At 36.8% G+C, this 12825-nt stretch overlaps 1 protein-coding gene across 1 annotated transcript in view; it reads right to left on the bottom strand.

Moving 5' to 3' along the window:
* Window positions 1-1425, bottom strand: part of LOC107558156 (cytochrome c oxidase subunit NDUFA4-like) — a 13371-nt gene extending 11946 nt beyond the window's left edge. The window contains exon 1 of the mRNA XM_016241779.1: window positions 1295-1425. Coding sequence (XP_016097265.1) covers window positions 1295-1342 — 48 coding nt within the window. The 5' untranslated portion in view covers window positions 1343-1425. The remainder of the gene's footprint in view (window positions 1-1294) is intronic.
* Window positions 1426-12825: the final 11400 nt, after the last annotated feature.

The raw sequence follows: 12825 nt of genomic DNA, 5'->3' as shown, positions 1-12825 counted from the left end.
GTGTGTGTGTGTGTGTGTGTGTGTGTCTGTGAGTGTGTGTGTGAGTGTGAGTGTGAGTGTGTGTGAGAGTGTGAGTGTGTCTGTGTCTGTGAGAGTGTGTGAGAGTGTGTGTGAGTGTCTGTGAGAGTGTGTGTGAGAGTGTGAGTGTGTGTGTGTGTTGCAATATCTTGTAATTCTGACTTTTTACAAGAAAAATTCTGAGAAAAAAGTAAGAATTCTGAGAAAAGAAAGTCAGAATTGAGAGATAAAAAGTTGCAAAAACCTTTATTTGTTTGTTTGTTTGTTTTCTGTTGCAGGAACAAACTTCCATAACTCTAAATGTGAAAATAAAGACTGCAAAAATCACTTTCTCAATCCTGTTTCCAGTAAGCAAACAAACAAACAAATAAATAAAGCTTTTTTTTTTCTATTGCTCATTGAGTGTGTGTGTGTGTTGCAATATCTTGTAATTCTGACTTTTTACAAGAAAAATTCTGAGAAAAAAGTAAGAATTCTGAGAAAAGAAAGTCAGAATTGAGAGATAAAAAGTTGCAAAAACCTTTATTTGTTTGTTTGTTTGTTTTCTGTTGCAGGAACAAACTTCCATAACTCTAAATGTGAAAATAAAGACTGCAAAAATCACTTTCTCAATCCTGTTTCCAGTAAGCAAACAAACAAACAAATAAATAAAGCTTTTTTTTTTCTATTGCTCATTAAAGAAAACGCCTTCACATCATGTCATTTACAGGCCTCTGAAAGAAAGAATAAGCTGAAGATGCAAAGACCTGTAAATGATACAGACGTAATGGTGTGTTGTACTACAAAATCACTCTTAATATCTGTTACTGTTAAACACACTGGCAGTTTAACGCGGTTTGGTGGCGTTTGCATAATTCATTTGCTTTTGGTAACCTGCCAAACAAACGGCATGAATCTGGGTCATCACATGCTCATTGTCAGTAATAGAACTATTGTTTCAATAAACAATGTCTGTTTTGTTTGTGTGGGGTAATGTATAGGCCTTTAGTGCTTAGTTTTATATGCATGGAAATAAATCTTTCACTCTGACTCAATATTTAAAGACTTAAAAACACGCTCATTTTGAGATGTGTTTATAATAAACATTAAATGGAACATCAATAACAGCTCTTCACAAACCTCACCTGTTCTCAGAGAAACAAACTACTACAATGCAGAATCACAGTAGAGAGCGTGACGCTGGAGCTGCAGTCATTTAAGCGTTTCTTATTTTTACTGATGGAGGAATTGTGATGCTGAATGTCAGGAGTAAATGTCAGATGAGGGTTAAACTCACCCCGGGATGCTTCCTCGCCTGCTGGTACATCGTTCTGAACATCTTCATCTTCCACAGCACAGCGACCGTGAACAGCAAATGTGGCTAAAAGTGAGAACAAGTGTGGACTGTGAGTTGTGTGAGAGGGTCAGTTGTGTTGTGAGTGATGGATAGCTACTGAGATCCAATCAACACACTGACAATGTGACCACTAACCCAGTGACGGCTCTACAGTATCATCTGACAGAAAATAACTTTCATTCATCAAAATATTGGGGGTGACATTTGATCAAAAATATAGTTTTAAAAACTGTAAAATTGTGAAATATTATTGTTATTTAAAACAGCTGTTTACTATGTGAATATCTGTTCAAATAGAATTAATTTCTGTGATCAAAGCTGAAATTTCAGCATCATTACACCAGTCTTCAGTGTCACATGATCTTCAGAAATCATACTAATCAGTGTTATTTTAGTATCATTGAGATACTATATATTATTTTTTATTAGTTAGCTCTTGTTTTAATTTTTTAATTTTCTGTTTTCATTTTAAGTTTTAGTAATTTTATTGTTTTTGTCATTTTTAGTAGGCTTTTTTTAAAACATATCTATATCGTTTTCTGTTCATTTTTATTTCAATTTTAGTTATTTTGGTGTGTCACATTAAAGTAAATCAAAATAAGAAAAGTCTGAAAGAAAACCGTTTTATCTTATATTTTATTTCAGTTAACGTTTATTTTATTTCAAGTAAGTTTTCTTTATTTTTTAGTTTTGGTTAAGTATAATAACCCTGATTCTAACATGCTGTTGTGCACTCCACGCTGCGTAGCTGACGCAATGGGAACACCTCCCAGGTGTGACGATTGTCTGAAGCCCGTATAGAATCACGCCAATTCATTGGCTGATGGTGCGAGATACCACCCCTACATCATACAATTGACATAGACCCGCGCTCGCGCCATCTTCCCCCTCAGATTTTCCTCTCTTCAGAAGCGTTAAGTGCGTCAGATGTGTGGGCCTGGCCCATGCACGAGATGCTGTCTTTGGCATTTTAAACTGCAAGTGCTGTGACAATTTAACTCTTAAAGGGGTCATCGGATGCGACATGCACTTTTACAAGCTGTTTGAACTGAAATGTGTGTTGGCAGTGTGTGTACATAACCACCCTATAATGATAAAGATCCACCCAGTGTTTTTTTATAAATCTCGTTAAATAATTTCCCCTTTCCCAAATCGAGCCGATCTCAGATGAATCCCACAATTGTTTGATTGACAGTATAGCGTTTCAGCACAGACTGGACTGGTGTCTTAGCTCCGCCCCTGAGTGACTGTCATCAGTCTGCCGTTGTTTCTCCGCCGGAGCAGATGTAGACAAGAATGACTCCTAACAAGCGATCGAGGTGTTCTGTTGTTGGATGTAATAATGAACACAGCAGTCGTCATTTACTCCGACATCTGAGCCACTGAAGACGCAGAGGATTATGCATCCTTGATGAATAAAAGTGTATTTTTAGTAGTGTATACCACAATTATTATAGTTGCCTAAAACTAAAACCATAAAAAAACATTTAAGTTACTTAAAAAATAAAAAACTCAAATATTAATAAACCTTATTTTATCCCAGCAACATTTCTCATTTTCATTTAGTATAACATGATGTACTAAAATAACTAAAACAAAAATTAATTAAAAAAATATATAGACGCATTAAAAAACTTTAAAAATAAAATTAAAGCAGAAATTATAAAAAAATAATAGCTCATTCAAAATATAATGAAAACCATAATAGTGTCTCAGTGAGACTAAAATAACATACTGTATATATAGTAACGGCATGTATTGATGACTATTCAGCTCTCTAAATGGACTGTTCTGCTGTGCCAGTATATTTAATGTCATTGGAAGGTCTTTTTAACAGAAGGACGAGGCGTCTGGCACATTTTAGAGTCTCTGCCAGCTAACAGTCTGTCCTCAGCTTTGACCTTTGACCTCGGGGAATACTCACACAGACGGACTGACAGTAAAAAGCTTAGAGTCGACCCATAACCCATAATCTGATGTCGGCCGCTCTGAAACAGCGCAGTCAGACTCTGATGACATTAAAAGCTGTGATTTAAACTTCATTACAGGTGATCCTACAACACACTGAACACATGATCAGCAGATCAGCAGTGCTGACGTGATTCTCAAATGATATTTTAGTTTAGGAGACCGAACAACAACAAAAACAACAACTGAGCACTCAAAACAATATTTAGGCATAAACTTATAATATAAAATGAACATCCATTTGAATCACACAGTGTTAAAATAATGAAATCAGGGTTATCATAGTTAACTAAAACCTAAACATTTTTATTACTTGACAAAATAAATGTTAAATGAAACTTATTTGACTTCAGCTAGTTGACAAGGCAACATTTCTCATTTTATTTAGTTTATCTTGATGTACTAAAATAACTCATATTTAAAAAGAAATTCATAAATGTTTTTAAAAACAAGCAAAACTATCCTAAAACTAACTAAACTACTGTAACTAAAATGACAAAAACACACAACAAAATTACTAAAACTTCAATTAAAAATGATTCTCACAAATGCTTAAATGAGAAATATTAAAATAACATTTAATTCAGAATATGAACAAAATCTATAATAGGATCTCAATGATACTAAAATAACACTGAAACAAACTATTAATCGTAAAGCATAATACATAAATGAAACAAGCCATATTTCTCCACACACTCACACACACATCATGGAATAGTTTATTATTAATTATTTGCATTCGTTGATTTTATTTAAATAATCATATTTATTATGATTGCATTTAATACAATGCTTTTATTCAAACTGCTTAGAATCAGTATGAATCTGTTGATTATGAAAAGCTCATATATACTGTATATATATATAAGTATGAACATGGTTAGAATATGGCTCATCAGAAGTGAAGTGACAGACTGTTATAGAGATGAATATGAATGATAATAATGTCTCCAGATATTACAGACCTCTTGATGTAAACCAGCAAACCCCGATCATGCAGAGAGCAGAAAATCACACAGGACAGTAAATGACAGAATTTGTATTTTTCTGTGAATTATTCCCTGTAGTTTTCCCTCTTTCTGAAAAGAGAAGAATTGCAAATTGAACAGGAGTGTCTCGTCATGCGAATATCGAGCTGCGGGTTTCCATTGTTGAAGACGCTTGAAACGAAGGAGGTGAAAGATGTGAAGAAATGGCATTTGTGAGGAATTGATTGTGTTTTACGCAGACTGAAGAATAGCGCGTTTAATTTCTGTTCCTCCTGCTTTGACGTTAGGGTCTGTATGAACACACACACACTCACACACTCCCACTCTCTCTCTCTCACACACACACACTCTCTCTCTCACACACACACACACTCTCTCTCACACACTCTCTCTAACACACACACTCACAGACACACACTCTCTCTAACACACACACACAGACACACACTCTCTCTAACACACACACACACTCACACACTCACACTCTCTCTCTCACACACTCTCTCTAACACACACACTCACAGACACACACTCTCTCTAACACACACACACACTCACAGACACACACTCTCTCTAACACACACACACACACTCACAGACACACACTCTCTCTAACACACACACACACACTCAACGACACACACTCTCTCTAACACACACACACACACTCACAGACACACTCTCTAACACACACACACACACACTCTCTCTCTCACACACACACACACACACACTCTCACACACTCTCTCTCTCTCTCACACACACACACACACACACTCTCACACACTCTCTCTCTCTCTCACACACACACACACACACACTCTCACACACTCTCTCTCTCTCTCACACACACACACACACACACTCTCACACACTCTCTCTCTCTCTCACACACACACACACACACACTCTCACACACTCTCTCTCTCTCTCACACACACACACACACACACTCTCACACACTCTCTCTCTCTCTCACACACACACACACACACACTCTCACACACTCTCTCTCTCTCTCACACACACACACACACACACTCTCACACACTCTCTCTCTCTCTCACACACACACACACACACACTCTCACACACTCTCTCTCTCTCTCACACACACACACACACACACTCTCACACACTCTCTCTCTCTCTCACACACACACACACACACACTCTCACACACTCTCTCTCTCTCTCACACACACACACACACACACTCTCACACACTCTCTCTCTCTCTCACACACACACACACACACACTCTCACACACTCTCTCTCTCTCTCACACACACACACACACACACTCTCACACACTCTCTCTCTCTCTCACACACACACACACACACACTCTCACACACTCTCTCTCTCTCTCACACACACACACACACACACTCTCACACACTCTCTCTCTCTCTCACACACACACACACACACACTCTCACACACTCTCTCTCTCTCTCACACACACACACACACACACTCTCACACACTCTCTCTCTCTCTCACACACACACACACACACACTCTCACACACTCTCTCTCTCTCTCACACACACACACACACTCTCTCACACACACACACACACGCCTGTATTCACATGTTCTCACGTCAGCCTCTCACTGATGAATCTGAGCACCTGTTAAGATGTGATTCACACACGTGGAATGAGACGATGTTTGCCTGGCAGCTGAATCAGTAAAACCTTTAACACTTTTTTTTAACTCATATTCAAAGTATCCATCATTTATATCTTCACATGTCCTCTTAAAAGACAAGTAATATTCATTTACATTACATTTACATGGTTTTTATCCCAAGCGACTTACAAATGAGGACAATGCAAGCAATCAAAATCAACAAAAGAGCAATGATATGCAAGTGCTATAACAAGTCTCAGTTAGCCTAACGCAGTACACATAACAAGTTTTTTTTATCATATAATAAATCAAAAGAAAACAAATAGATACAATACAAAAAGAATAGAGAAGCTATAGTGTTAGTTTTTTTTTAAGAAAACAAGCAGTTAGTAAATTAAAAGAGTGCAAGTCTAAAAGGGACAAGTTTTTTTAAAGAATAGAATTAGAATAGAGAGTGCTAGAGTTAGAGGGTCAAATAAAGATGGAAGAGATGTGTTTTTAGACGATTCTGGAAGATGGCTTAAGACTATATTCAATAATATTTAACCCCACTGACACTGAGATTGAGCTGAAAGATGACACTGATGTTCTTTAAGAGCTGCTTTACAGCTGAAATTGAATTTATTTCATATTTTTACATTTATTTATTTTACAATAATTATGGGTGATATGTGATACGGCTGTGAAGAGTCAAACTACACTGAAAGAAATTGGTTTAAAAACTATTTTCAGTCAGAAAATGGCTAGTAAACTCATTAAATTAAACATGAACGTGGAAAAAACGAAATAATTTTCTTGTCAAACCTACTCCAATAATATTTGTTTTATTTTCAAAATGTTTTGTAGTGTATTCAGGAAACACGCTTTTGAAGCAAGGAGGAAACTCATTTTAGAGACATGAGAAGAAACATAATTTACAGTGAAAATTATTGAGTTGATTAAACTGACTAAAAGTGTGAAGTAATAAATGTGAAGTATTTCCAGATCAGAACTGTGGAAAAACTTTTTTTATGTTTTTTTGTTTCGGTGTCCTTGTTACATGTGACACATATAAGTACATGTAGTTCATTAATATTGCTCAGTACTTAAATGTATAATTACACTGTAACAAGGACACCTTAAAATAAAGTGTATTTTTTAATTAAATTATGTAACACTGTTACATGTAACTAGTTACTCCCCAACACTGACATCTGTAAATGTATTTTCAAAATAAATACTTGAATTTTGATCTGAAAATTACAGAAACCCTAACTCACAACATGAACAAAAAATACGAAGAATTCCAAAGAAAAAACTTTTTTTTTTTCTCTTTTCAAAACTTTTTTTTTTTTTGGAATAAAAAAAGTTTTTGGAGAGAGAAAGAAATCGTAGGACTTCAGCTCAGGAAGTATAGATACTATTTTTTCCCCCCCAATCTAGATTTTTTTTCTCTCTCTCTCTCATATTGTGATTCAGGGCTTCCGTTGAAAATAATATGAACATAAACACAATCAGTGATTCACTTTTAAACAGATTGCCCTGAACTTTGTCTTTCAGGTTTGATCAGATTCGAAGGCAAATAAGGAGAAACCTTCTTGAGAAAGACCAAACAGAATGTATTTATAAATTAAATCCAGTGGTAACTTCTCTTCTATATTTTTTAACATTAATACATATTATTAAATTAATTAATTTATATATATATACATATACAATATTTATTATTAAACATTATTAATTTCTATTAGTCTCTGATGTCTTATACAATTGCCAAAAATGCCAATAATAAATCTACATATTTATGTTAATAATTAGTAATGAAAATATGCATAATTATGAATATATATTAAAAATAAAAATATATATATATAATAGACTCAAATATCTCTCACCCTAAAAAATACTGGCAAAAATAAATATATATATATAATCTTAATATGCTATAGATATATAGTATGTCAGAGTTTGATTTTAAGATCACTTCTGTTTATTTTCATATGAGAACATGTGAAGTGTTTCTCTGTCTGCAGGTTATGTATTTAACGTATTTTATGTATTTATGTATCAGGAGCCTCAAACAAGAGCAAACCGCAGAGATTCACCATCCAGATGTTCCGCTGATAGACCCCAATATTACAAAATCGATTCCTCGCAGAAGTGAAATATCAGTGCGGGTGTGTGGGCTGATTTGTGTCCGAGCCGCAGGTTTATTATGTGCTGAAGTTAATATTATTGATATTACGCTGCTTTGGAGAGGAAAGACCCTCGATCCGTGACAGATGTCTTTCATTTGAGGAGAAGCGCTCGATGTCTTCCGTCATTACGGAGAGAGCTGAAGGCTGTCCTTCTGCTGAAGATGATCTGGTTTCTTCTGTGAAGAGACTCGGGCCGCTGGTTCTGTTGAAGAGCAGCCGCTCAAAAGTAATCTGATCGGATTTTGGCCAAAAAATGGGTTAAGATCACAAAATCCAATCTTGGTTTTGATCTGGATTGAATCCTCAGTTCGTGTTGTTCAAAACGTTTCAGTAAGATCGGGGTAGTTGTTGTTTTTTTAAACTTGTAAACTGTTAGGTTCAACCTTCATAAACCAAAATATATTTCAAAATGTAATTCAGGGGCAAGAAAATATATTTCTTAGCATACCCTACTTTTAGGCTTTATTCATTACTTATTTTTTATTTAAATGTGCTACGTTCACACATGTTAGTCAACAAATAAAGTTTTCGTCAAATGTGACATATGTGAATGTATTTTGTTGGATTGAAATATATGAAGGGCAAAATACATTTTTAAATGCTTTACAGCAATAATGTATATATATAATAATGCATATTTATATACATACATACATACGTACATAAAGCTGTGTGTGTGTATATGTGTGTGTGTGTGTGTATATATATATGCGTGTGTGTGTGTGTGTGTGAATATATAATAACATACATAAAATATTTTATAAAAAAACAAATTTTTTAATGTAATTTACACACATATATATATATACTGTATATATATATTGCTGTATGGGATATATATATTGTGTGAGTGTGTGTGTGTGTGAGAGTGTGTGTGTGTGTGTGTGCAGATGACAGAAGTGCACAGAGAGAGAGATAATATGAGAAACTGAAGGGAAGGTGGATGAACAGAGCGATTGCTGTGTGAAGTGTGTGATTCTTTTGATCATGTTTATAAAAACAGCAGGAATGTGATCAGCGGCTTGTCCACTAACGATCCTGTCCTTTCAGATGATCACGAGATATAACCAAAAATCAAAAAATAATTTTCTTCTTACTTGTTATTTCTGTTTTGTTTTCCAGTAGGCTACACATATCAAAAATTCTTAATTCTTTGTAAGAACAATGACTTAAGATTTAAAGTCTTACTTTCTGAGAAATTTATCAAAATGGAGTTTATGCTTAAAACAAGAACAAATATCTGTCAATGAGGAATGAAAACCCGTTTGAATTAAGCTGATTTTCTGACTCCATTGGAAGACATTTGTTCTTGATTTAATCGTAAACTCACTTCATTTTAATACAGTCTTTAAAAACAAGACTTCAAAAGTCATTTTGCATCTTCAGTAAATGTATCTTGATTTAAGATATTTACATAAGACATTAATCTTTAGACAACAAGACAAAAATACTAAGGAAGAACAATTTTTTGCAGTGTAAAAATGCACTCAACTTTCAGATCTTCATATTATGTTTTTTTAATTAATTAATTTATTTTATTTTTAAATTTTTTATTTTTTAATTATTTATTTGGTCTCTAAAGAATCAGAATAACCACTGTCTTGGAAAACCTGTAAATATGAATAAGCCTCAGTTTAAAAGTCTGAATTCTAGACCTGGAAAATCCTGGAAAATAATAAACTCTTAGCTCTATTGGCACTTTAATAATTAATATACATGTTAGTGGTTTTGCAAAGCTAAAATATTGTATTGAGTAAAAATTGTGAGTAAAAAATATTCTTGAAAATCCAGATCCAAATGCAGATACATCAGCAAAACAAATTATATGCATTTTTACTATTTTCTTTTCTGAAATATATGATAAAATATGAAATATAAGATATAAATCATGAGTAAAAATTTTATTAACTCTCATGTTGTGTTTACTGACTTTGCTCACACAGAGTAAAACACCTTCCCAAAAGAACTTGATAATATATATATTATGTAGAGAATAAATCTCTCATTATGCTGTATTATCACCAAATTGTGGATTCAATCTTTTTTATCGACTTTTTTTTATTAGCACAGGTTTTGTTTCTTTTTACAGCTGATTGATGGTAGGCCTCATTGATCTGAACTCTTGCTCCTGCAGTTTCTGAGTGAAAACTGACTAAATTATCCATAAGCTCAGACCACTGAGGCTTACAACCTATTTCTACCAAAAACAAATGACAAAACCTGTGCTAATGGTAGAACAAGTTGACAAAAAGATTGAATCCAATATTTGGTGAAAATATAGCATAACAGCAGATTTATAAGTGATTTTCTAAATGTGGCAGGACTAGTGAAGCTCTTCCTGCTTACGTTTGTTTGGCTGGTTGTTCATTGGTTGTCCTATCATCGGGAAGTGAGTGAAATATATAAATTCGTTGGTGAGTTTCTATGGCGTCACGAGTCACGCCCCCTTGCTTCCTGCATCACATTTAGTCGTCCTCCAGGTAGGTTGGATGATGTTGGCTGGATTGTTAGTGCACACTGAAGCTCATATAAGCGTACTTTCTTATAGAACGGCATGTTGAAAGAAACCCCTTGGCTGGCATTTCTGCAGGGAAGGGAGCCGGGCGCAATGTGTCCTTTGCTTATGAATTCGCTCATGTGCTAGCAGTGTTTTTTTGTTTTATTCATTTATAGTTCGAGGTTTGTGTGAGACCGATTCAGCACGACGGATGCGGGTGTTCACCTGACATTACGGACGTGTTTTGTCCCTCCGTCGAACCCATTGTTTCCTAGATAGACTGAATGGGCTCTCTGCTTCCTAACACATCGTTCGTCTGCCTAATTGGATTTCAGAATTTATTTGTACGGTATGTGTTTTTAAATTTATCATGGGTTGATATTTGGATTTTTATCACTATTTGGCATTCGCGGAGGGTTTGTTTGAATACATCCCGGTTGTGAATGTAGGAATGTTAGATATATATACTGTACCCAATTACCTTGCTAGGCAGCTTGCATGGCGTGTATGTTGTGAGCTTACCTCCAGGGGTGACTGAAGTAAAGGAGGTGGTTGCTACGGTGGGTTCCCAAGGCTGTGCTGGAGCAGATCGAATCTGTTGACTTATCTGCTTTGGGGACGGAGGAGCAAGATAAGGTTAGGACCCTGTTGTGGAGCTATCAGTCTGTGTTTTCGGCTCATGACAGTGATTTAGGGTGTACTAACCTGATCTCGCATGGCATTCCCCTTACAGCCGATGTCCCAGTCTGGCAGCGATATAGGCACTTGCCACCTTCAGAGTATGATGTGGTGAAGACACACATCAACCAGCTGCTGGAGGACCAGATAATTCGAGAGAGTTGTAGTGTTTTAGTGAAAAAGAAAGACGGTAGCCTACGCATGTGCGTAGACTACCGTCAGTTGAATTCGAAGACCAGGAAGGACGCGTTCCCGCTGCCTTGCATAGAGGAGACATTAGATGCACTGACAGGAGCCCGCTGGTTTCCCACTTTGGATTTGGCCAGAGGGGGACTACCAAGTTCCAGTCACTGAGGGGGATAGGCCCAAAACTGCATTCTGTACTCCATTCGGGTTATTCAAATGGAATAGGATGCCTTTTGGGCTTTGTAATGCTCCCAGCACTTTCCAGCGTTTGATGGAAAGATTGTTTGGTGATCAGCAGCATCAGTCGTTGGAGGTGGTCTTGGGTCGATTGAAGCAGGAAGGTCTCAAAGCAAAGCTTGAAAAGTGTGCGTTCTTCAAACAACAGGTTAAGTATTTGAGTCATGTGGTGTCCTCCCAGGGGGTTGCCACAGACCCAAGTAAAGTGAAGGTAGTGGTGAATTGGGGCCATCCGGGTAATGTTACAGAGCTCCGCTCATTTTTAGGGTTTGCCAATTACTATCGCCGCTTTGTGGAGGGGTTTGCCAAGTTGGCAAGCCCCTCGACATAAGCTGGTTGCTGAGTTAGTTGGGGGCAGGCATAAAAAATCGACAGGACCAAGATTTGCCAGTGCGTGAACAGAGCCTTGTCAAAAGTGTTTTGACAACTTGAAGGAGAAGCTCAGAACTTCACCTATTCACGCATATCGCAATTTTTCATTGCCAGTCTCCGGGGCCTGGGGGCAGTCCTCTCCCAGGAACAGGAGGGAAAGGTTCGGCCTATCGCTTTTGCCAGTCGTAGTTTGCGGCCCACCGAGTGTAATCCTGTAAATTACAGCTCAATGAAACTAGAATTTTTGGCGCTCAAGTGGGCAATGATGGAAAAATTCAGAGAGTATTTGTTGGGGCATAAATGTATTGTTTTTACCGACAATAACCCCCTGAGTCATTTGTCGTCAGCAAAGCTGGGGGCCACAAAGCCCAGCTTGCTGTTTTTGACTTTGAAATTCGGTACAGGCCAGGTAGGAGTAATAATAAGGCTGATGCCCTTTCGAGACAGCCTCCAGCGGACAGCGATGGGGTGGGACAGCTTTTGCCAGCCACTGTGGTTCCTGCATCTATATAACAGGCAGCAAGAGTGGAGCCGGCATATCAGGTCACCCAAGCTACACTTAAGGTCTTTCCAAGCCATTTTACAGCTGATTTGAGGGTGTTACATGAGTCTGACCCAGATATCGGTAGGGTCTTGTGTTTCTGGTGGCGTTAGAGCTTTCCCAGCTTAGATGAACATTGATCATTATCTAAGGGTAGCTTGACGGTGCTCTGTCAGTGGGACC

The sequence above is a fragment of the Sinocyclocheilus grahami genome, unplaced genomic scaffold, assembly GCF_001515645.1.
Source record: "Sinocyclocheilus grahami isolate Dianchi unplaced genomic scaffold, SAMN03320097.WGS_v1.1 scaffold633.1, whole genome shotgun sequence".
In the NCBI taxonomy this organism is placed as follows: domain Eukaryota; kingdom Metazoa; phylum Chordata; class Actinopteri; order Cypriniformes; family Cyprinidae; genus Sinocyclocheilus; species Sinocyclocheilus grahami.
The sequence above is the reverse complement of the archived record's forward strand: the minus strand, read 5'-3'. Positions and strand labels throughout refer to the sequence as shown.